The sequence below is a fragment of the Oryctolagus cuniculus genome, chromosome 5 (assembly GCF_051225735.1).
Source record: "Oryctolagus cuniculus isolate XC-2025 breed Fujian yellow rabbit chromosome 5, ASM5122573v1, whole genome shotgun sequence".
NCBI classification, from domain to species: domain Eukaryota; kingdom Metazoa; phylum Chordata; class Mammalia; order Lagomorpha; family Leporidae; genus Oryctolagus; species Oryctolagus cuniculus.
In genome coordinates, this window is record NC_142871.1 from 127,561,925 (window position 1) to 127,586,280 (window position 24,356).

The 24,356-nt window shown below is 53.5% G+C and overlaps 1 protein-coding gene across 19 annotated transcripts in view; it reads left to right on the forward strand.

The window, feature by feature from the left end:
* Positions 1 to 24,356, forward strand: part of TRERF1 (transcriptional regulating factor 1) — a 227,767-nt gene that overhangs the window by 180,685 nt on the left and 22,726 nt on the right. For 12 of the 19 annotated variants that reach the window (XM_051855691.3, XM_089333956.1, XM_051855693.3 and 9 more), the window contains 9 exons: positions 4,538 to 6,244; positions 7,718 to 7,764; positions 9,332 to 9,479; positions 10,506 to 10,811; positions 13,794 to 14,181; positions 14,916 to 14,982; positions 17,365 to 17,504; positions 17,635 to 17,738; positions 18,839 to 18,914. In XM_051855691.3, coding sequence (XP_051711651.3) covers positions 4,799 to 6,244; positions 7,718 to 7,764; positions 9,332 to 9,479; positions 10,506 to 10,811; positions 13,794 to 14,181; positions 14,916 to 14,982; positions 17,365 to 17,504; positions 17,635 to 17,738; positions 18,839 to 18,914 — 2,722 coding nt within the window. In that variant the 5' untranslated portion in view covers positions 4,538 to 4,798. The remainder of the gene's footprint in view (positions 1 to 4,537; positions 6,245 to 7,717; positions 7,765 to 9,331; positions 9,480 to 10,505; positions 10,812 to 13,793; positions 14,182 to 14,915; positions 14,983 to 17,364; positions 17,505 to 17,634; positions 17,739 to 18,838; positions 18,915 to 24,356) is intronic. The other 7 variants (XM_051855700.3, XM_008262918.5, XM_017345128.4 and 4 more) reach the window with 4 other exon arrangements.

Consider the following 24,356-nt stretch of genomic DNA (forward strand, 5'->3'; position numbering starts at 1 on the left):
ATCTTCACTAAGTTTAGAGTTGGTCTTCTGTGTATAAAGTTAATTGAAAATGAGTCTTAATGGAGAATGGGACTGGGAAGGGGAGAGGGAGGAGAAAATGGGTGGGAGTGGGGTGGGAGGGCGCGTATGGTGGGAAGAATCACTATATTTATGAAGTTGTACTTAGGAAATTTGTACTCATTAAATAAAAGGTTTCTTTGGGAAAAAATAAAGTTTGTAAATTAAAAAAAAAATGCACATGTAACTGGTGCAGCTGGAGGTGGGCGTTGTCTCAGTATATGAAGCTTCCAGCTCAGTGGGTCTTAGCTGGACCCGACAGCCTGCATTTCTAACCAGCTTCCAGGCGCCAGGGACCCCAGTGTGAGCCTCAAGGGGAATTAGGGTCCCTGCTTCTGAAACTCAGAACAGTCCTGGCTCTGCTCAGAGTCCTCCGGGGGCCATTTGCCGCTCACAGCATCGCTTCAAGTTCGGGTCTGCTCCAGGTCTCTGGCCATCCTTTTCTTCCCCTCTCCGCTTCCCATCACCCATCGCACTTCATTTCCACCAGAACTTTTCCATGTCTTTCTCTTGCGGTTCAGAAAGGGAATGAGACCAGCTCAGCTTGCTCCCAGATGGAGGGCGATGCCAGACTTTTCTGCTTTAAATCCTGCCTGAAGGAATTTGGCAAAACTCTTTGCCCCTTACCCGATTTTAAGTTTACATCTCCTTTTTTTAATCACACATTTGCAGAAGATGCTGTTTCCAGGATATTGTAAACATTGATATTTTTAAGTAAAACGATGACATCACTGTTTTAAATTTATCCAGTGGAATCTAAACACCATCGCCATTTGATACCCACCGTCATCCATGTTACACAATGCACAAATGCGCTCTGCTCTAATAGTCAGTGCTCTTTTTCTCTCCCTGAAATTTTATTTCCATTTCACTTCCCCAGCAGAATGTTACCCTAATGTAATATATATAGTATATTTGTATGCTTAAAACTTTCATTTGTTTCCCTACCGTATTTCTCTATAACAACTTTATACGGAGTTGGAATTTTTTAATTTCCTGAAACCATAAAGCTCTAAGTATTACCATTTTTCTTCTAGTTTGAGATATCATTACAATTATTAATAGGACATAATTGATCAAAGCAACATAAACATCTTACTAATTTGGATAATTAACAAACATAAAAGGTAAAATTGTATTGAAATTGTAGCTCTTAATGAGGTGGAAGTGCTAGATGGCTTTTTAAGGTATGCTTTTTTATTGGTGTATAGCAATATTTATTGGTGTATGTATATATATTTATATATTTATTATATGTATTCATTATATATTAACACATATTGGTATATGTATGACCAGCTCATAATGTAAGGCCTGGGGCATCACAGAGTAGGCACATCTCTGCACTTATGACCAGGCCCAGAAATTAAATGGAGCTGGAGCTGGAGCTGGGCTATTTCTTCAGTTTTTTTTTTGTTTTTTTGTTTTTTGTTTTTTTTGACAGGCAGAGTGGACAGTGAGAGAGAGAGACAGAGAGAAAGGTCTTCCTTTGCCGTTGGTTCACCCTCCAATGGCCGCCGCGGCCGGCACACTGCAGCCGGCGCACCGCGCTGATCCGATGGCAGGAGCCAGGCACTTATCCTGGTCTCCCATGGGGTGCAGGGCCCAAGCACTTGGGCCATCCTCCACTGTACTCCCTGGCCACAGCAGAGAGCTGGCCTGGAAGAGGGGCAAGCAGGACAGAATCCGGCGCCCCAACCAGGACTGGAACCCGGGGTGCTGGCGCCGCAAGGCAGAGGATTAGCCTAGTGAGCCGCGGCGCCGGCCATCTTCAGTTTGTTTATGTATCCATGTAAGAATCTTGTTTCCTGGGTCGGCATTGATTGCATGTGTATAGGTGGAGCACTAAAACTCTCATTGCTGTGAACCAGTAGACAGGAACACATTCTGTGTGTCACTCTACGAGTTGTATGAGGGTCACTCTATTCTTTGACCTGCTTCTGGGTTATATGCCAGAAGTCACATAGTGTGCTACCACTAAAAGTTGTTATTGTAATTATTTCTGATAGGATTTTCTAACTGAAAAAAAAAGATGGAAACCCCCTACCTGCTCGAGGTTCACTGCTCTTGCCTTCTTAGTCTGCTCAGTGTCACCTTATGTGCTGGCAGGCAGTGGCAGGAGAGGGGAGGGAGAAGGGGAAAGGAGTGTTCTCTCTAGGCAGGACACCCCGTTGAGATCTGGGGGGGTAGCCTTTGTTTTTGTAAAGGAGGAGGGTGATTATGAAACAGCAGGTGTAAAAGAACAACTTGCACCTCGCTCACTCATCAGTTCTAGAAGTTTCTTTAGAAGTTGAGGATCTGGGAGCTCAAACCCCCTCTAAAATTGTGGGTGCCTGTGCAGTGCCTAGAAAGTCCTTATGTGCACTCAGGGGTTCACATTCCAGTTTGTAGTCCACTGAAGAACCTGAGTGGACTTAAACCACACCAGACCAACCTCCCCAGGTTGCCTGGTTCATGTTTCTAACATAGAGAATCCAAATGGCCCTTGCTGCTTTTTTTTTTTTTTTTTTTTTTTTTTTGACAGGCAGAGTGGACAGTGAGAGAGAGAGAGAGAGAAAGGTCTTCCTTTGCCGTTGGTTCACCCTCCAATGGCCGCCGTGGCCGGCGCACCGCGCCGATCCAAAGGCAGGAGCCAGGTGCTTCTCCTGGTCTCCCATGGGGTGCAGGGCCCAAGGACTTGGGCCATCCTCCACTGCACTCCCGGGCCACAGCAGAGGGCTGGCCTGGAAGAGGGGCAACCGGGACAGAATCCGGCGCCCTGACTGGGACTAGAACCCGGTGTGCCGGCGCCGCAAGGCGGAGGATTAGCCTAGTGAGCCGCGGCGCCAGCCCCCTCACTGCTTTTTTATACCAGATCAAGTCATAAGTTTCTGGCCAACTGGTCACCTATGGGTACAGATGTTTCCCTGAGCACAGGCCACAGGAGGCTGGTGACCATGTTGTCCTGACAAGCAAACCAACATAGATGAGGGTACTTTCAAAAGTTCAAGGAAGGGGCCAGCACTGTGGTGTAGCCAGTAGAGCTGCCGCCTGTGATGCCAGCATCCCATATGAGCGCAGGTTCAAGTCACAGCTTCTCTATTTCCAATCTAGCTCTCTGCTGTGGCTTGAGAAAGCAGTAGAAGATGGCCCAAGTGCTCGGGCCCCTGCACCCATGTGGGAAACCTGGAGGAGGCTCCTGGCTCCTGGCTTTGGATCGGCGCAGTTCCAGCTGTTGCAGCCATCTGGGGAGTGAGCCGGCAGATAGAGGACCTCTCTCTCTGTCTTTGCCTGTCTGTAACTCTGCCTTTCAAATAAATAAATAAATTTTTAAAAAAAGTTCAAAGAAATTTGGGATTAAAAGATAAGTTTGGGGCCGGCGCCATGGCTCACTAGGCTAATCCTCCACCTAGCAGCGCCGGCACACCGGGTTCTAGTCCCGGTCGGGGCGCCGGATTCTGTCCTGGTTGCCCCTCTTCCAGGCCAGCTCTCTGCTGTGGCCCAGGAGTGCAGTGGAGGATGGCCCAAGTCCTTGGGCCCTGCACCCCATGGGAGACCAGGGGAAGTACCTGGCTCCTGGCTTCAGATCGGCGCGATGCGCAGGCCGCATCGCACCGGCCGCGGCAGCCATTGGAGGGTGAACCAATGGCAAAAAGGAAGACCTTTCTCTCTGTCTCTCTCTCTCTCACTGTCCACTCTGCCTGTCAAAAAAAAAAAAAAAGATAAGTTTGTTGTGGTGTAAAATATTTTAAATCCATGCATACTTGGGGGTCTTTAAACAGCTCCTGGAAATATGTATTATGAAAAAATTATGCATGGATTTCAAAAATTCTTGCATCCAAATAAGCTTATCTTTTAATTCCATTTGTCCATGAACATTTGGTTGAAGTACCCCTACTACGTTGAAGTACTCTTTCTCGAAACCTCCCATTCTGTGCATCTGGAAATGAGCTCATCCGTCTCTGAGTTCCCATGTCTCTTTATTTTTGCCTTTTTTTTTTCCTGACCACATACAGCTCTTTCTGCTTGGCAACATAGTGCTGCATGCGGTTCATCACCTTGTTCCGAGCGCTCCTTGGGAGTGGACCCCACAGCCTCCTCACTTCCCAGCTCTGTGCCTGTCCCTGAGTAGGTGCCTAGTAATCTTCTGTGGAACTGATGCATCCGTCAGGGCGCATCTCACACTTCTGTGTCTCCCTGGAGGCACTAGGATGATGCTGGGCTTTCCCTAGCAGGGTTCTAGAAGAACGGATGAATTAATCAATGAGCAAAACCATGAATTAACAAATCAATGAGCTAATGAGCCCGTGAACAGAAGCCTTGAGAGTAAGAGAGTTCAAGCTATGCAGAATTGCTGTCAGGTGGGTGGACTGAGTGACACTGGCTCTTTCTAAGCAGATCTGTTTAGTATGTATCTCTGTAACAGGCCTCGGTAGATACAATCACTGGTTCCACAACGTCCAGGTTGCTCATCTGCTGTCTTTTGTGTCTTGGCTTGCAGGTGTGAGCGGTGTCTCCTCACCACGGCGGTGTTTGGTCCGTACCCCAGCCCCGGTGAGGATGTCAGCCCACCCCCCGCTCTGCACGTGAGTGGGACAAGCCAGCAGGATCCCCTGGCTCCAGCCCCGTTCGCAGACATGACAGCCGTGGAGTAGTGCGGACACGTGCTCTCAGCTTCTCAGGGTTTCAGTCCTTTCGGGTTTGTTTCATTTACCTTTTTATATGGTTTTGTGGCTGAACATTCACAAGCAAGGCCAGTGCCATGGAGGATCAACAAGTGTACAAGACCAACCACATGGGCCACGGTGGTGAGAATCTCTTCTACCAACAGCCCCCGCTCGGCGTCCCCGGCGGGCTGAACCACAACTATGGGAATTCAGTCACAGGGGGCGGACTGGATGCCCCTCAGGCCTCGCCCATCTCCCCCCACTTTCCTCAAGATGCACGCGACGGTCTGGGTCTGCCTGTGGGCTCCAAAAACCTTGGCCAAATGGATACCTCGAGGCAGGGAGCGTGGGGAGGCCACGCAGGGCCTGGAAACCACGTCCAAATCCGTGGCAACCTGGCCAACTCTAATATGATGTGGGGGGCACCAGCCCAGGCTGAGCCCACCGATAGCTACCAATATACCTACTCCCAGGCTAGCGAGATCCGGACGCAGAAGCTCACCAGCGGTGTCTTGCACAAGCTGGACTCTTTCACCCAGGTGTTTGCCAACCAAAACCTGCGGATTCAGGTCAACAATATGGCCCAGGTGCTGCACACCCAGTCGGCAGTGATGGATGGAGCCCCCGACAGCGCCCTCCGCCAGCTGCTCTCTCAGAAGCCCATGGAGCCCCCGGCCCCGGCTATACCTTCCCGCTACCAACAGGTGCCCCAGCAGCCTCACCCTGGTTTCGCTGGCGGGCTGTCCAAGCCAGCGCTTCAGGTCGGGCAGCACCCTACCCCGGGGCACCTGTATTATGACTACCAGCAGCCACTGGCCCAGATGCCGGTGCAGGGAGGGCAGCCGCTGCAGGCCCCGCAGATGCTGTCCCAGCACGTGCCACAGATGCAGCAGCACCAGTATTACTCGCAGCAGCAGCAGCCGCCGCCAGCTGGCCAGCAGCGGCTCTCCATGCAGGAGATACAGCAGCAACAACAGATTCGCCCCCCGCAGCCGCCGCCGCCGCCGCCACCGCAGCCGCAGCCGCAGCAGCAGCAACAGCTCCAGCTCCAGCAGCGGCAGGGTTCAATGCAGATACCTCAGTATTACCAGCCCCAGCCCATGATGCCACACTTGCAAGAGCAGCAGCAGCAACAGATGCACCTGCAGCCTCCTTATCACAGGGACCCTCACCAGTACACCCCAGAGCAGGCGCACGCTGTCCAGCTCATTCAGCTGGGCTCCATGCCCCAGTACTACTACCAGGAGCCCCAGCAGCCCTACAGCCACCCCCTCTACCAGCAGAGCCACCTGCCCCAGCACCAGCCGCGGGAGGACAGTCAGCTGAAGACTTTCTCTAGCGACAGGCAGGCCCAGGCCATGCTGAGCTCCCACGGGGACCTGGGACCTCCTGACACAGGACTGGGAGACCCAGCGAGCTCCGACGTGACCCGGGTCGGCAGTGCCCTGCCCCATCGACCGCTCCTGTCGCCCAGCGGGATGCACCTCAACAGCCTGGGGCCACAGCATCAGCAGCTGTCTCCCAGTGCCGTGTGGCCCCAGGTATTCTCACAGTGCGAGTTTGCCACCATAGCTCAGTGTGCTGCAGGGCTGAGCCGGGCCGGGCCGGGCTGGGCCGGGCCAAGGTTGTGCAGTGGCGGCCGATCCTCGTTGCAGCCCCTTCTACCCTTTGGGTCTTTAATCATCCCACAAACACTAACCTACCGTGCCAGGCGCTATGTCAGATACTTGGAGTCCAAAGTTATTTGGATTCCCTCCTTTGCCTGTGGAGCTTTTAATCTCACATAAGGAGATGGACAAAGTATTGTATCATGGCCGAGATGATTCATGTAATGGTCAAGACCTTGAGTCGGGTGCCAGGGGATCAGGCAGTGGGGGTGTCTCATCCCCCTACACCCAGATCAGGGTATTCCCTTTGCATTGGTCCCCCATTACGGCCCATTTCTCAAAGTAGATTGCATAGAACAGCAGTCCCACAAAACCTTTCATGGCTATTGATGTGGAAACGGGATCTCTAGATAAATATATTTGGGATTTCTTTATGTGAAAGGCCTCTCAGGGCTGTTTGTATGCCCGTGTTTTGTGACTCTCACATGTTACGTGTGGTTGCAGAGGGGAAAATGTTGGCTGCCCAAAGAATCCAGGCTGGTAAAATGAATAAGCAAAATGGTCTGATGTAAGACAATAGGGAGTAGTGGAGACTGTAGTAGACCAAGAGCAGAGGCCTCATCCAATGACATTCTCATTCAGGAGTTTTAATAAGAGGCTAGGCAAAGGAAACATGTCTGCAGGCCAGATTCAACCTGGAGGCCGTGGTCATTAACCATTGGTTAGTACCTGACCACACAAGAGGCTCCTGGGTGCCGGACACTGTTCATGCTTTGGCTTGTTCTAAGAGCTACACTTACAGGACAAGACAACAGGGTCTAGGGAGGAAGTGACCCCAAATAGTAACTGGCTGGGTGTACAGGGCCCTGATGGAGGTTGAAGGGTAGAGGTGAACTTCCCCCTTGACCTCATTTTCTCGCTGGGGCTCAGACCCAGTGGCGACGGAGAGCCTTTGTGAATATAAGAATGACGCCACGGCCAAGGCGCTTTAAGAAGAGAACCACGTGGCACGGCCAAGGCTCTTCTAAAAGAAAGAATTTCAGTAGGAACGCTCCTGCCCTGATGCTGGCTCTTCCGGCTCTGCTCTCTGTGTCTCCTGTGGGAAGGGAACCTATCTGTGTGCAGATTGCGTGCCCTGGGAGGACAAGAAGGAATGAGGCGGGGGCGCATCCAGGCGTGTTGGCAGCACCTCCCGGAAGAGGGCAGTGGTCCCGAGTTAGGGAGCAGTTAAGGGAACCAAGTCGGGTGCAGAAGAGCAAAGACGCGAGCGGACAGAGACCAGGTCAGGGAGAGGTGGAGGGCGGGAAGACCCCCCCCACCCCTAGGCTGCTCCGGAACTCCTCCCTTCAGAAACACATCTGTTTTTCTTTCTTCTTTCTTTCGATGTCCTGTTTGGCTCCCAATTAGGTGCAACTCCCTGACGGGCGAGCCCAGCCAGGGTCTCCTGAGTCAAGGTAGGATTTGTGGAGGCTTCTTGGTATTTGGGGAGACTGGGAGGTGTTCCTGGGTTGTGTCTCATGATTCATCTCTAAATTCAAAGTCAGTCTCTCACAGAAGTCTAAAGGAATATTAATGGCAGTTGTTGGGTTTGAATGCTTACTGTATGTTAGGCACCACCTGTGGTTAAGACACACGCATCCCGTTTGAGGGCTGGCATTGTGGCACAGCAGGTTAACCCATGGCCTCCAGTGCCAACATCCCATAGGGGTGCCAGTTCAAGTCCTGGCTGCTCCACTTCTAATCCAGCTTCCTGCTAATGTGCCTGCGAAAGCAATGGCCGGTGACCCAAGTCCTTGGGCCCCTGCACCCACGTGGGAGACCTGGAAGAAGCTCTTGGCTCCTGGCTTTGACCTGGACAAGCCCCGGTCATTGTGGCCATTTAGGGAGTGAACTAGTGGATGGAAGATCGATTTCTCTCCCTCCTCTCTGTGTACCTCTGCCTGTCAAATAAATAGATCTGAAAACAAAACAAAGACACACACAGCCCATATGGGGCTACCTGGATTCAGTGCCCAGCTCCTGCTGTGATTCCACTTCTTGCTAAGGCAGACCCTGAGAGACAGGGGATGATGGATGGCTTAAGGGATTGCGTTCCTGCCACCATCCATGGGGGAGGCAGATTGAGTGGCTGGCTCACGACGTCAGCCTGGCCAAAATATGGCCATTGCAGGCATTTTAGAAATGAACCAGCAGATGGAAGCATTCTCTGACTCACTCTGTCTCCGCCTCTCAAAATAAATTAATAAAATTTTTAAAACATCAAAAAATTCTTATTTTGGTGCAAAGACTTTCGGAATCCATGGGTAGTGTTTTGTTTTTGTTTTTACTGTGGTAATACACATGTTCCATGAACGTTTTTGAAGTCCCCTCTTTTATTATGTGTAGTAAAAGAACCCAGTGAGAGTGAATAAGGTTACCAGATGAATGTAAATAGTGAGCTATTATTATTATTATTACCATTTTACAAATGAGAAAACTGAGGCAGGGAGAGCTTAAGGCTCCCCATCAAGTAGCCATGGTGGGTTTGTCCACGTGCTGCCCCCCGTCCGTCCACGTAGTGTGGCCTTGTGGAGTGCCTACTGTGTGCCCAGCTTAGTGCTAGGCTTTGGGAACGCAGCAGTGAATATTACAGGCCTGCTTCCTCCTTCATGGGCCTGGCAATGGCAGCTTCAGCCAGAACCTGCTCAGCAGACTCAGGCCAGTATCCCAAGGGAAGGAAGGCTCCTGGGAGGGTGACCCCAGAAGGGAACTAAACCATGGCGGGCAGAAAGCCCAGGGCCTGCAGGCCTGGAGTAAGAAGGATATGTTGTTCCAGTCTTGTGTGACGATAACGAAGTCCTTTCCCGCTCTGAGCCTCAGTTTTTTCAGCTGTAAATTGGGCTTCATTCTCTGAAGGGTAATAGGATAAGAGCACATTGGGTGAATAAGAAGGGTTCCTGTGGGTCCCAGGTCTTGTGGTGAATTGCTCTTCCTGCTTGCTCAACATGTGTGTCTTCTCCCTTTGGCCCTCCCTGTGAGCAGTGGCCAAGCCAAAGGAGTATTTGGGGAGCAGTTTGATGCCAAGAACAAGCTGTGCCCCATCTGCCTAAAGGAGTTCAAGAGCCTGCCCGCCCTGAATGGACACATGCGGTCCCATGGGGGAATGAGGGCCTCCCCCAGCCTCAAACAGGTGAGCCGCCGCCAGGCCTCCACAGGTGCTTCCCGGGCCGTGTGCTGCTTGCTTCGCTTTGCTGCCGTGAGACAGTGATGTGAGCCCCGTGTGGGTCCCTGGGGACCCAGTCCTCCGGACAGGAACGCCTAAGCTTCGACCCTGGGAGCCAGCCAGGGCAATTCGCCCCCGCTTACCTGGCTTTTAAGGACAAGGGTCAAAAACAGGTTCCAGAAATCCTTCTGGGGGATTCTTGCATCTCTGTCTCCCGGAGAGGAGGGGACAGCAAAGGGAAGCAGGTGGGTGCAGGAGTGGTTCTCTTCTGCTGCCTGACGCACCCAAGACCAGGGCCACCGGGGCCTTCCAGATCAGTACGCAGTGGCCAAAGAGAGCTAAGGTAACCATCAGGCTCTCAGCCAGAATTTTCCATCCACCAGTGCAGCGGTGTTTGGCTCTAGCATCCAAAGATCCTGAACTACTCCCGGGATTATCCAGGTAGTAAACTATTCATGACTTGTAGAGTTCAATTAAAATTCAATGAATGTTCTCAGAAGTCTTTGAATATTGTTCATCTTAATTTAAATCTATGGGATTCACTCTGTGTTCACCAAAAATTTTCTACTACCCATATCACTCCATCCCCTGACCATGCTAGATAAAAGAACTTGGTCTTGACTTTTTTTAAAGTAACATGGTTTGTGTTTTCAGTGTGGTTTCCTAACCTAAATAAAATGTAAGATGGACAGCCTGTTCCCATTTGTCAGATGAGTAAACTGAGGCCCAGAGAATTAAAAGCTCCTAGAAAAAGATCACTTTTTAACCAATTACAAGTCCATGTCCTTTTCTTGAAAAGCAGTGACAGCCACCAAAAACTTTTGAATATTGTGCTATACACATGGTCCATGATCAAGATTGCTTAAATGTAGAGTGCATGGCCCTGTCTCCCGCCAGCTGGCATCACTCAGGCCCAGGAAGAGCAAAGTGCGTGCCCCCCCCCTTGTGAGAGCTGCTGCCAGCCAAGGATCAAAGCCTTTATTGTCTGTGTAGGAGGAAGGAGAGAAGGCCCCGCCGCCTCCGCCCCAGCCGCCACTGCCGCCTCCGCCTCCGCCCGCGCCGCCGCAGCTCCCTCCCGAGGCCGAAAGCCTCACACCCATGGTCATGCCCGTGTCTGTCCCTGTCAAGCTTCTCGCGCCCAAGCCCAGCTGCCAGGGCTTCAGCAACAGCGTCGCTGCCGCCCCCTCCGCCAGAGACCAGCCGGCCAGCTCCGTGTCCGACGACGAGATGCCCACGCTCGTGAGGATGACCCTCTCTCCCCCACACTCACCCCCAGGGGCTGCCCCCCACGCACCTGCCGTGAGTTGCTGCTCCGCACCCCCCCCCCTTGCCTGGGCTGGGACATCCCTTTGCTTTCCTGGAGATGGGGTCGGCTCGTGGCCTGAGCCTCTCCCGGCCCAGCCCCCTCGTCCACACTGGTGGCCGCCATTAAACACCTGTCACTCTTCCGGGCTAACAGCCTGGCTTAGATTTGGAGATGCCTGAAGGTGTCTACAGAGGTGATGATTCAGCTGGCAACCACCAACACAGCCAGACTGCCTGTTAACTATGGAAGTGTTTCTGCCCCAGATAGTACAGAGCTGTGGCCCAGGGCCCTGCTCCTTCCCCAGATCACCAGACCTCTCCAAATCTACCCAAATCCAGCAACCAAACAGGTAGCCCCTGAGACAGCAGGGCGTCCAGGCAGTAGCCCTGCCATGCATTCTGATGCCCAGCCTCACCAGCTGCTTAACGTTCTCAACATGCACCTGCTTAAATACCTATAAGGACCTAACTCGTGAATGTTCCCCAGGTAGTTTCACAGCCAGCCAGCCACCCCCAGTCTCAGGAAAGCAAAGAGATTTGTGTCTCTCACTTGCTATTAAGTTCTTCTGTCTCTCTAATTCTCAGTGCTCACCCAAGCAGCCGAACTCCGCTCAGGGGCAGAGCCTTCCCCTACGACCTCCCCAAGGGATCCGGGACCTACATGGTTGGCTTTATCAGACCCGCCCTTACCCCCACCCCACAAAGTTGCTGGTTGAATCCTATCTGTCCTTTGAGGATAGGTGGCTGCTGGGCTATCAGGAGGCAGTGTGGTGGGGTTGGGCCAGAGAAGGGGTAGGGAGGGTAGTTCAGAGCCTAGCAAAGCCCAGAAAGAACCTTTATGGTTCTGTATGTGGCGCTGGGGTCTCAGGACAGGAACCTGATGGAGAACCCGACGAGTCCCATAAGCTGGTAGGACTTGGGAGCCAGCAGTAGGCAGAGAGGCACTGACACATCCAGACTCCCTCTTTGCCCCGGGGAGGGTGCTGATGTGGTGCCAGAGACCCTTTGTACCCTTGGAGATCTGTCAATCAGGGATCCTGACAGCACCCACCCACCCACCCATTCTAGACGGCAATGAGAGAGGAAGAGAAACCCATGCCCTGCACAGGGCTGATGGGAACACAGGGAACCCAGAGGGTCCCTGACTTTACGATGCTTGAGTTCCAGTGTTTCTACTGGTGTCAGGTGGCAGCCTCGGCTCCCAGCTCCCAGCAAGCTACACACTCGTGTGTGCTGTGTCGCTGAGCTCTGAGGCTTGGCAGGTCAGGGGCGCTCCTTTTGTTTCTGACTGAGGGTATTTTCAACTTCAGATGGCTTTAAGGGGACACAGCCACATCGTGAGTGGAAGAGCTTCCGTGCCTGGGGAGCTGATTAGGGAGTGGGAGCACCCAGGGCATTGGTGGGAGTTTGCTCAAGGATTGCTGAGCAGGGTTTTGAAGGAAGGGATGAGCTCAGCTTAGTGGAAGGGTGGGGGAGATCCAGCAGGGAGGGGATTGGCTGAAGTGGCGGCATGTAGGTGGGGCTAAGTCAAGATGAGCAAAGTCCTGGCACTAAAATATCTGGGAAGGAGCCTTGAGTTCCAATCCCGACTCTGCTCCTAGCCCCCTGGGAGGGAGCAGCTGAGACCCAGTTTGCTCCCCTGACCTTGAAGGGGGTGGGCTCTGAAGTGTTGTCACCCTGCCCTGTGGGCCAGGGCTTGCCCCCCTCCCCAGGAGTCTGACTAGCTTGGTGGGCTGCAGGTGCACCTGTGGTATTCTGGGTGCTCAGAGTCCTACCTGGAGGACTTAGAGCTGCAGTCACAAGACAGGAGGGTAGAGGAGAGGGAGCCCCAAGGGGACCTGTGGCCCCGGGGCAGAAGTCCAGGCCCCAGGGTGAGCTCTGCCTCTACCTAGAGAACCTCCACAGTTAGGGGGAGCAGGGTGTCAGGTTTCAGGATCGCTCCCCTCCCCCCATTCTCCTCAGCCTCAGGCACCAAGGAGCCCTCTGGTGGAGAGAGGAGACAGGCTGGCCTGCTCTGGCCTGAGGCGAGCTGCCTGGGGGCGAGGTCAAGTTCAGAACCTCCTCCTGGGTCAGGGAGTCTGAGGCAGCTCGGCCCCCTCCTCCCAGCCCCAGCTCCCTGCTTCCCTGAGCTCCTCTGCTGGAGGCCAGAAAGCTGAGGGAGAAGCAGGAAGTGCTGAAGGAGAGCCGAGGGCCTGCCGGGCCAGGTCACATGGTCTGGAGACAGCTAGTCATGTGACCTTGTCCAGCCCGTCCCATCACTCCTTGCTGCCTCTCCCTCAGGAGCCCCCCTGGGCACAGGGATCCCAGGAAGCCTGGTTGTGACTGGCCACTGGCCTGCAGGGCCTGGGAGGGCACCACAGCCTGGTCTGGCCCTCTCCACAGGTACCCCCTCTCCCAACCCCAAGGCCCTTCCAGCCACACCCAGCGGGTCTGTGTGGCGCCCGCACGCCGGCTTCCTCTGCACAGACACATGTTTACTTAATAGTACACATGTATCCAGGAGGCAGGTCTCCCCAACATGCTGCTGCCGCCCCCGCGAGCTAACGCCGCTCGGCTGACAGGAAGTGGGGCTGCGAGCTGCAGCCAGGGGTGCTGAGGCGGGAGGCGGCCAGGTCCACGGGATGGGAAGCAACAAGAAACCGGCCCTGAAGCGCCTCGCAGGGCCCAGGGCGGGTCGCCCCCTCCTCCTGCGCCCCAGCCTCCCCGAGTAATTGCTCTGAGCTTGCAGGTTCCCGCTTCTCGCCCACCCGCTAGTCCTGCCACCCCCAGCTCCCTCCAGACAGGAGGGGTGTCTTCCATAGCCCACGTCTTCTCCCTTAGCGGATCTGCCACAGCTCGCTTTGCCTGAAGTGGATGTCGCCCGGTGGGCTGGGAGGGGCCGGGCGGAAGCCCCCTTCCCCGCTGCGCACGCCTGTGGAGATGGCCCCCCCTGGGCCGGAGCCTACGGTTCCAATCCCATCCTCCCTCCCGTTTCAGGAAGTCCCCAGGAAGCTGCAGTCGGGAGCGCCCAAGGCTGAGGAGCCCCCCAAGACGGTGCAGGAGAAGAAAAAGTTCCGGCACCGGCCCGAGCCCCTCTTCATCCCGCCGCCGCCCTCCTACAACCCGAGCCCCGCCTCCTACTCTGGCGCCACCTTGTACCAGAGCCAGCTGCGCTCCCCGCGCGTCCTCGGCGACCACCTGCTCCTCGACCCCGCGCATGAGCTGCCCCCTTACACGCCGCCGCCCATGCTGAGCCCGGTGCGCCAAGGCTCGGGGCTCTTCAGCAACGTCCTCATCTCCGGCCACGGCCACGGCCCCGGCGCCCACCCCCAGCTGCCCCTCACGCCCCTGACACCCACGCCGCGGGTGCTGCTGTGTCGCTCGAGTGAGTGGGCCGAGGATGCCTCCTCACAGGTGTCGTGTGCGTGGGGTGGCGGGGTCCCCCCTGTCTGTGCTGGACGCTCCCCAGGAGGCCTGCCTGTCTTTTATCTCCTGTGTGCCAGACGCTGTGCTGTGTGCTTAAAAAAAAATACTTAGAATGAGGTAGAGGAGGGTAGTGGAAAACGTTCACGGGGAAAAATAGGATTCAAAGATAAATTGATTTGGGGACCAAGCAGTGTAAGAAATCGCGCCTAGCGGTTCACAATACGAATTTTCCACGAATTTTTTGAAGACCCCTGTAGTCCTCTCCAGGGAGTCACAGTGTGAGGAGACACATGTATCAGGTGTAGCCCCTCTGGGATGAGGCGTGATGGAGTAAGATACAATAGCTATCCCAAGTGGATGGACAAATAGGACTTCTTACCAAACACGAAATCAAGCCTTGGCATTGTGTAGCAGGCTTTACAAAAAAAAAATCAAGCACACAGAGGCCTATGCAGGATCTCTTTCTGGAGCCAGAGGGGTTGTGTGGAAAACACACAGCAGATCAGTGAGGGAGCAGGGGGACTGGCTTCTCCCGCTCCTGCCCACCCGAGGCCATTTAGCACCAGGCCCGCTGTGGTCCCTGGAGCCTGTGGGTTGGGGAGGAGAGGAGCGCTGCTGGGACTGGTTAGGTAACTGTTCCTGTGCCTTAGTCTCTTCCTTGTTGACCAGTGACCTCTGGTTTTTGTATTTCAGACAGCATTGATGGCAGCAATGTGACAGTCACCCCAGGGCCTGGAGAGCAGACGGTGGATGTTGAACCGTAAGGAAACATCAGTTATTCTTTAGAACAGAAAACGAACCCAGAGCTCGGAGAAGCGTAGTTAGTATTCCAGTGGCCAGAATGGCCATTGAGAGAGAGAGCCGTTGTACAAATTGTAGAATCATGATGCTACAGTTGAGTCCTGTTATTTTCCTAGCATTGCCAGGAGAAGGCTTTCACCAAAGACTGGATGCACACTAGAAGCATGAAGCCCTGTATTCAGAGAACCCAGCATCCATCCTAGTCCATCTCTGCCCGCAGGTTACTGTGGTGGTAGCCATGAGCTTTCACTTCCCTAGTGACACTGGACATTTCTCTCAGCGTGCCCAGCTCTCTGAATGCCCTCACTTTTCATTCCCACTCTTCCAAAGCGGCGTGTTGTCTGCTTACATCATGCTGGGCAGTGGGAGGTACAATGGTGCTCCCCTTTCCAAGAGGGATATGTTCCAAGACCCCTGGTGGATGCCTGAAACCTCAGATAATACTGAACCCTGTGTATAAGCACCGCAATACTGCAACAGTCAATCTGATAACCAGGATAGCCACTAAGTGACTAATAGGCAGCTGGTGGATACAGCATTGGATACTCTTGACAAAGGGACATTCACATCCAGAGCCAGTTAGAACAGGTGTCTGCTTTCATCCTGCTACTCAGAATGGAGTGCAATTTTAAACCTATGACTTGTTTCTTTCTGGAATTTTCCCTTTAATATTTTCAGACCAATTGACCACAGGTGACTGAAGCCACAAAAAGTGAAACCAAGGACAAGAGGACTGTGTTATGGAAGGGAAGGGGGTGGTTCTTTTATGGATAAGCATAGAAAAGGATTGAGTCAGGAATCAGCAGATCTGATTCTGACACCATTTTGTTATTGGATCTCGACTGAGTTAACCTTTCTAGGCTCTGGTTGACTCGAATGAAATGGAAATGATTATGACTGCCTGGTTTACCTTGTAGATATCTGTGAGGCTTAGGTGGGATAACTTATGCAAAAGTGGTCTAAAAGGGATTTAAGGCTGGTGCCGTGGCTCACTTGGCTAATCCTCCGCCTGTGGCGCCGGCACCCTGGGTTCTAGTCCTGGTTGGGGCACCGGATTCTGCCCCTGTTGCTCCTCTTCCAGTCCAGCTCTCTGCTGTGGCCCGGGAGTGCAGTGCAGGATGGCCCAGGTGCTTGGGCCCTGCACCCACATGGGAGACCAGGAGGAAGCAGCGCGCCGGCTGTGGTGGCCATTTGGGGGATGAAGCAACAGGAAAGGAAGACCTTTCTCTCTGTCTCTCTCTCTTACTGTCTAACTCTGCCTGTCAAAAAAAAAAAAAAAAAGGATTTAAAAAAAATGACATTATGGCCGGCGCCGCGGCTCAATAGGTTAATCCTCCGCCTTGCGGCACCGGCACACCGGGTTCTAGTCCCAGTCAAGGCGCCAGATTCTCTCCCAGTTGCCCCTCTTCCAGGCCAGCTCTCTGCTGTGGCCAGGGAGTGCAGTGGAGGATGGCCCAAGTGCTTGGGCCCTGCACCCCATGGGAGACCAGGAGAAGTACCTGGCTCCTGCCATCGGATCAGCGCGGTGTGCCGACTACAGCGCACCAGCCATGGTGGCCATTGGAGGGTGAACCAACGGCAAAGGAAGACCTTTCTCTGTCTCTCTATCTCACTGTCCACTCTGCCTGTCAAAAAAAAAAAAAATGACATTATCACTTTGTAGTTGTCCCTTTTTTTCTGGTAAATGGTACTGTTGGCCATGCTCTTAATGGCTTTTCTCCTAGAATTTGCCACCCTCCCAACTCCCAGACACAGAGAGCTATGAAGGCCCAGGCAAACTGCTCCCTCATGCCTCCCAACATCTCCCCCCAGTCTTAAAGCTGTTCCAGCCGGCGCCGCAGCTCACTAGGCTAATCCTCCGCCTTGCGGCACCGGCACACCAGGTTCTAGTCCCAGTCGGGGCGCCGGATTCTGTCCCAGTTGCCCCTCTTCCAGGCCAGCTCTCTGCTGTGGCCCGGGAGTGCAGTGGAGGATGGCCCAGGTGCTTGGGCCGTGCACCAGCATGGGAGACCAGGAGAAGCACCTGGCTCCTGCCTTCGGATCAACGCGGTGCGCCGGCCACGGCGGCCATTGGAGGGTGAACCAACGGCAAAGGAAGACCTTTCTCTCTGTCTCTCTCTCTCTCTCACTGTCCAATCTGCCTGTCAAAAAAATAAAAATAAATAAAAGCTGTTCCTTATCCCAGTGAAAAGGCCGTGCACAGAATCTCAGGGTCACACTGATGAAATGCCTCTGTGTTCCTTCAGAAGGAACAACTTCCTTCTTTTTCAAGTGTCTGATGTCACCTTGGCCTAGGCCATCAATTGAAGACCCACTGTTGTTTTCCTTCTTGTCGTTAAAGACGCATCAACATTGGCTTGAGATTCCAAGCAGAGATTCCAGAACTCCAGGATGTCTCTGCCCTGGCCCAGGACACACACAAGGCCACACTGGTGTGGAAACCTTGGCCGGAGCTGGAAAACCATGACCTCCAGCAAAGAGGTAGGAGCCCTTGGGAAGAGCTGGGCAGGAGACACTCCCTTCTCTCCTAGAATCTGGCTCCAGGATTAGTGTGTGTTGTCCATGATATCGCATTCTCTCTGATGCAGTGGCTTCTCTTTGTTCCCAACAGTGGAGAATCTGCTGAACTTGTGCTGTTCAAGTGCATTGCCAGGTGGAGGGACCAATTCTGAATTTGCTTTGCACTCTCTCTTTGAGGCCAAAGGTGATGTGATGGTAAGGAACCAGGAAAAGCAGGCTGTTCACCTCAGAATTCTGACACATGTTTTCCCATGTTTCTGTGTTGGCCCACATACCACACAACCAAGGCGTGCCATGACAACCCGTCAACATGTCTCCATGTTCCTTATCTCAGTGAGTTGCTCAGGACTTCAGATCCTGAAGAAAATGTCTCTGAATGGACTTCTTTTTGCACATCCATTCCTAAGTCATTGTTGTAGACACATCTGTCCCAGAAAGATAGAATTTCTTTTCAGCTTCCTTGTATTTTACATCAGAAAACCAAGTCTCCAGCGATGGAGGCGGAAGGCCTTTCTGACTCAGGCCTAGCGTACCCTGATGATTATTCTTCGTCAGAACTGGATGTTGGAGAACTGTTTTCTCCTCTAACCAAAATTAAGTGTTTGCTGTATACCAGCTGTTCCCATTCTTCCCCTCTTTCACATGGTTCTGCAGATGTCCCCAAACTGGAGCCTTTGTGCCATTTGACAATCTGCCTGCTCAACCAGGACTTCTGGCCAGAACACTCAATCACTAGCCAGTTTCCCCTCCTATAAATGCATGGTTCTTCCTGGTATTAGACCTCGCTTCCTGCTTCTTGATTTTGTGAAATTGTGAAAATAAATGTCCCAATACTACAATACCCTGCATTTTTTTTTAAAGCCAACAAGGCAGAAGGAAGATTTGAAGGGGTTTACCTCTGAAAAGATGGCATGTATTACTAACACAGCTGTTTATGTTCAGTTGTAATGAGACGTGATTTTCCCGTAAAACAGTTACGAATCACCCACTCATTTCCTCGGGCCCTTCCCCCAGAAACAGCCTCTGTGGAGAGGGTGCCCACCGTCTCTCCTCACCAGTGCAGGAGGCTGTGTTGTTTTGCGGCCTGACCAGCTGGCCTCAGGCTTGGCCTGGGGCGGATGTCAGAGCGAGTCCCCCTAGGACTGAACAGAAAGGAAAGCCCAGTTCAGGTGGTCTCCCTCTGGTCTTCTTCAGTGCCTTCCCTCTGGGGCCCTTTTCCCCCTGTGGGCAGCTGGTCTCCCAGGGGCACACGGGCCTAGTACTGACTCCGGTCTTTCCTCTCCCCGGTTTTACAGGCTGCCCTGGAAATGCTGCTGCTGCGGAAGCCAGTCAGGTTAAAATGCCATCCCTTAGCAAATTACCACTATGCCGGTAGGTTGCCAGGAGCCCTGGGCCCCATTGCTGCCTGAAAGCGGGCTGCTTGCATGTTTGGCTGTGTCGCTTTTGAATAACATAGAGCACCAGTTCCATCCTGGTTGTCAGTTGTAAGCTCAAAGCCACCTGGGGGCAGTTGTGTTTGCCGGTCAGGCATTGGTCTGTGTAAGCTCCTCCCCGCTGTGGCGTGTAAGACCTGGGTGATGGTGCGTGAGGCACTGAGACAAGTGTTTCAGAGGAAAGAGCCTCAGAGGGTCCAGCTCAGAGCCGACAATGATCAGTCCCCTGGTTTTGGGTTCTAATCTTGACTGCAGCCCCCTGGCCAAGTCAGCCTCTGCAGCCTTGGTTTGCTCACCTCTAAAATGGGGAGTATGTTATTAAGAGTCACGCTGCTGATACTCCACCCTTGCAGTTTTCGTGGAGATCGGAAATAGCCTGTGTAGCCCAATGCCTGGCATATTCGGGTAGCTACTGTTACTTATTTCTTCGACTATTATTTAACACTTAAGTGCATACCAGGACCTGTACTAAACACTAAGACGCAGCAGGGACTCTGACGCAGAGACGCAGCCCTGCCTCGTGCAGTTTGGAGTCTGAGAAGGAGACAGTTACTATCTGATCACACTAACGGCAGGAGAAAGCTTTTACACACACGGGGTGAGTGTGTGGGTTAGCAGGGGCACCGCCAATGAGAGGGAAATAGAAGACACCTGTGAGATTGAAAGGGCGTGGAAAGCAGGAAGAGAGAAGCGAACAGGTAGGGGAAGCCAGAAGAGAGGGCAAGTGGAACTGAGGTCAGTGTTCTCATTTCCATTCACTCGGACAAGTCTGTCCGTCCTGTGGCCCTCCCTGGGCTGAGTCCTCCAGTGCCCCTTGATTTGTAATCATTTGAGGGTTTCTTTGGTGCCTCAGACGGAGCCTACCTAGGCAGGTGCTAAATACGGGGCTTGTGGACCTAGTGTCGGCCAGGTCTTGGTCCAGGCAGCCAGAGGTGGCCTCAGGTGAGAACTTTGTTACAGCTACCAGAGCGTTCGCCGTGAGATGCCGCACACACATAGACACGCACCTACATACACGTAGCTTGCTTCTCCTCCTGTGTCTCTCTTCCTCTCCTGTGTGGGCCTTCCTGCCTCTCATCTCAAGGTAGGAAGGCACTGAAGCCACTCGACTAAACACAGCGAAGCCTGTGCATCGCTGTCAGCCCACAGCAGGTGCTGGAACCAAACAGGAACAGCGCAGATGTGTGGGCTAACAAGCCCATCATTTAGTGGGGAACCCCCAGGGCCCAGCTTCTCCATGTTGCCTCTATCATTCCCGGCTTGGTGTCTGCCCTGAGCGTGGGGAGAAAGATGTGGGAATTTTCTGCCCTGGGAACCGTTCAGCCCTCTCTTAATTCCCAGCATCATCTGCTGCCCAGTAAACCCCAGCGGGCTGTCCAGCCTCCTGGAGCCTGCTGCCAGTTTCTGTGCAGAGTGGGTGAAACAGTGGGTTGACCGAGAGGAGCTTCCCAACCTTATGCTGTGAGATGCGGCTGCCCTCTGCCCTCGGCCTGGCTCAGGTGGCCAGCGCCTTTGGGTGGGTCAGTTCCCGCTGTGGGCAGCTTCACGTGGGACTCAGCTCCCCACCAGTTGTCCGCAGCGTGTATCATGACCTAACGAAGTTTGGAAAGCTGCAGACCAGGAGCCACCCTCCCACAGCACAACAGAAAACGTAAACCCTGTGAAGAAGGTTGAAACCAGAGGGCGCTAAACTCTGCTGCAGTTAATTGATCTTTTGGGGTTGGGGTTCCTAGTTAATCCCTCGCCCATGCCCTGCCCCTCCCCCACAGCAGATTGGGAAGGACTTCTCTGTTGTTCTCTGGAATCACTTCAACCCTCGGAGACGAGAGAGGTGGGGCTGAGGTGTGAAGGGTGGGTGTCCCCATGACAAGGGGGCTTACCTGTGTCTTCCAGTTACCTGCCTTCTCCAGGAAGTGACTGCAGACTGGTTCCCAGAGAATCTTCTGGAACTATGAGCAATATAAGGCAGAGGTCACTGGTCCTCTAAAGTCTGATCCATCTTCATGCCATTAATAGATCCCTTCTAAGCCACAGGAGAGACAGCAGAGTCTACCCCATCACATGGTCCAGCCACCACCTCCTTCCCCGACTTTGGACCAAGCTCCCCCCCCCTCCCCGTATGGTTCCTGAGTGCCAGAGAGTCTTAGCTCATTGGCTCCATACTGCCTTGGCTTTGGTGCTAAGCCCCACCAGCTTCTGGTCTCCCTTTGATGCCCAGCCCTGTGGCCAGTGTCACCTGTCCTGACTCCCAGCCCTGGATTATACTCCAGGGTCCCAGCTATCTAGAGAGAGAGATTGGATCTCCCAGGCCCTGTCTGTGCCATGGAGGAAAGGCAGCAAGGCTGGGCTCAGGGAGGGCAGCTGCAAGCTTGAAAAAGAGACACAGGCCAGTGAAACCCCTCTCCTTGTTTTACTCATCACCTTCCCTTTCCCACTCTAACCCAAGCAGTTCAGTAAGAGAAGGGGAAATGACCAATGATGGGACCCAGGAGAAAACATAACTGATGGGGAGACCAGTGGGCTGGGTGATCCACCCACATCCCAAGGCTGCTGGCCAAGGCAGACAAGCCCCGTCCAAGAATGAAGTCCCATCCCTGGCCCCCAGCACTCCCTTCTACCCAGCTGCACGGTCCGGCCCTCTGTCCCTCCCTGAGCACCCCTCCACCCCTGTGTGGTCAGCAGTTGTGTGCTCTGGTTCCCGAGTTAGCACTTGCGTTGGGTGGGGAAGGGTTGGGTGTGGAAGGGTTGGGTGTGGGGAGCCAGGCTGGGGAGGACGCCTGGCTGTGTTTAGAGGCCTTGCGGCATCCTTGGTTGTTCCCTCGAGCGGGTCCTTCTGCAGATGGGTGCAGAACCCTGGCCTCTCAGCAAGGGTTCGCCAGAACCTTCTATGGGATCCCACCACCTGAAAGCCTGTCCCGCCCTCTGGAGCTGGGGGGACTTGGAGGAAGTACCCCGTCTCCCGAGGGAAGCCTGGTGTCTGCCTGAGACGCTGTCTCAGCTTGGGAGGAGACGATTTCATACTCAAGAGAACACCCCGCAAGACGCACAGCTGTGATTTCATGCCGCAGGCATTCTTAGCCCGTGTCTCTGGCTAGACGGCCGTCCCCTCGAGGGCAGGAGCCGAGCTAACACTCTTGCCTTGCCTGACCCAGCCCTTGTGCAAAGGCCATGCTTAGTGGACAGCCTGGGATTCTGAATTCGGATGGAAACCTCACTCCCTTTTTGTCCCTAGAGGAACTGTGGCAGTTCCCTAGAAAATGTCCCAGCCTTCTCTCACTGTGGAAATGAAGATCTAGTGTCAAAACAGTCCTCCCATTTTTTTTTTTTTTCTACAATGAACCTGTCTTTCCTGGATAACTGCAATTAACGACATCAATAAAAGTTCTAAAAATCCTAAAAGGAAGAAAGGCCCTCTAAGAGAGAAACTTTCTCCCGCCCTTCCATGTCTTTAATTGTTTGGATTCACTGTTGATTGCCCCAAGATTAGCCACAGTCCAGAGCCTGTTTCCCAGCAACCACAGCACTGAACATTTTTCGTCTGGATACTGTTCCAGCACCAGTTTCATCCAGTTAATTAGGCTCTTTGTAATTAGCCTTAATCGGCTTGTTAGGGGCCCCTGCTGATAATAGCCCAGTAGCCAGGAATCCCCAGGTAGAACAAATGAGTGTAGGGGGAGTGTGAGCCCAGCGACCCTGTGTGTGTGCCTGGTGGGCAGCAGGGGTCTCAGAAAGGGAGGGTGGGGAGAGGGGAGGATTTGAGGCGGCCCTGGGCTTTTGTTGTCCATTTTTATCCTGGACTTTGTCTAAGTCACAGAATCCAGGAAGGACTGGTTTAGACCTTGTCTAAGAATGAAAAAAGGGCCCTTGTCAGCCTTCAGGGAGAGACACCTGAGTCTTCCCTGGGGGGGCAGGGCGCGGAAGGCTGCAGAAGTTCTGAGCAGCCAAGAGCCAGGCCGCGGGAGTAGAAATACCCGGAGTGAGGCGCACAGGCGGCACAGGCAGTCTGCAGGAGGGCGCTGCGCACACGTCGGTGAAGAGCGCGAGTCCTGGAGCCCTGGGCTGTCGTCTAACCTGTTTCCGAGAGACCAGTGAATATCCAGAACATCTCTTGAGCACCTGCTTGGGCCACATGCTGCCAACCACAGTGTGACTGCCACCATCCACTCGGGAGAAAACTCAGACTCCGAGCTGGCATGGGTCACAGAAGGAGTTAAGTGACCCTTTTTGTCACAGCACAGAGAGTACATTCAGCAGGTTTTTTTTTAATCTGTCCTGGGCTTTGGCCTCGGAAGGCAAAGCAAGAGCCCGGGATGGATTCTCAACCCTGGTGGGCAGACCTGTGACGAGGAGGCCAGCTCCAGTGTGAGTGTGGGAAAGGATTCGCCGTCTGGCCCAGCCTGTGCCCCTCACTTCATGGATGACCTGTTGCACACACACACGCAGCACTGTCATTTGCACTAACGCACAGGAACACACAGAGGAGCCGTCTCTTAACCTCTAAGCCCATGTTCCGTGCCCCAGCAATGGCAGCTGGCTGGTGGACAGAGGCACAGAGAGACGGCGGAGTGTGAAATCTGCCTCCCATCCAGGATGAGTCGTGCAGAATGCACACCGAAGGGCTGGGACGAGCACGAAGGGGCCACTTTCCCTGTGAGGTCCGGGGTCCCCTGTTCCACATGGGCTGGCGACTTGCTTCACCTTCCTTAGAGTTGCAGCTGGCCAGCCTTTTTTTATTATTGTTTATTTTCATTTACTTGGAAGACAGATCCTCCATCCATTGGCTCACTCTCCCAGTACCCACGACAACCATGGCTGGGCCAGGATTTATAAAGCTGGGAGCACAATCCAGGACTCCCATGTGGAACCAAGTACTGGAGCCCTCACTGCTGCCCTCCCAGGGAATGCGTTAGCCAGAAGCTGCAGTTGGAAGTGGAGCCAGATTCAAACCCAGACACTCCCACATAGGATGCAGGTGTTCCAAACAGCATCTTAACTGCCCCCCCACATGCCCACCCCTGGCCAGCCATTCAGAAACACGACAGGACATGCTTCTCAGAAGTAGACATGGGGCCAGCACTGTGGTAGAGCAGGTAAAGCCGCCACCTGCGGTGTTGGCATCCCATGTGTGCACCAGTTCATGTTCCGGCTGGTGATCCAACTCTGCTAATGCACCTGGGAAATCAGCAGAAGATGGCCCTGCACCTGTGTGGGAGACTCAGATGAAGCTCCTGGCTCCTGGCTTTTTGGATCAGCCCAGCCCCAACCATTGGGGCCATTTAGGGAGTGAAACAGCAGATGGAAGATCTTTTTCTCTCTCTTTATAACTCTGTCTTTCAAAATAAATAAATCTTATAGAAAAAAAGAAGAAGAAGAAGTAGAC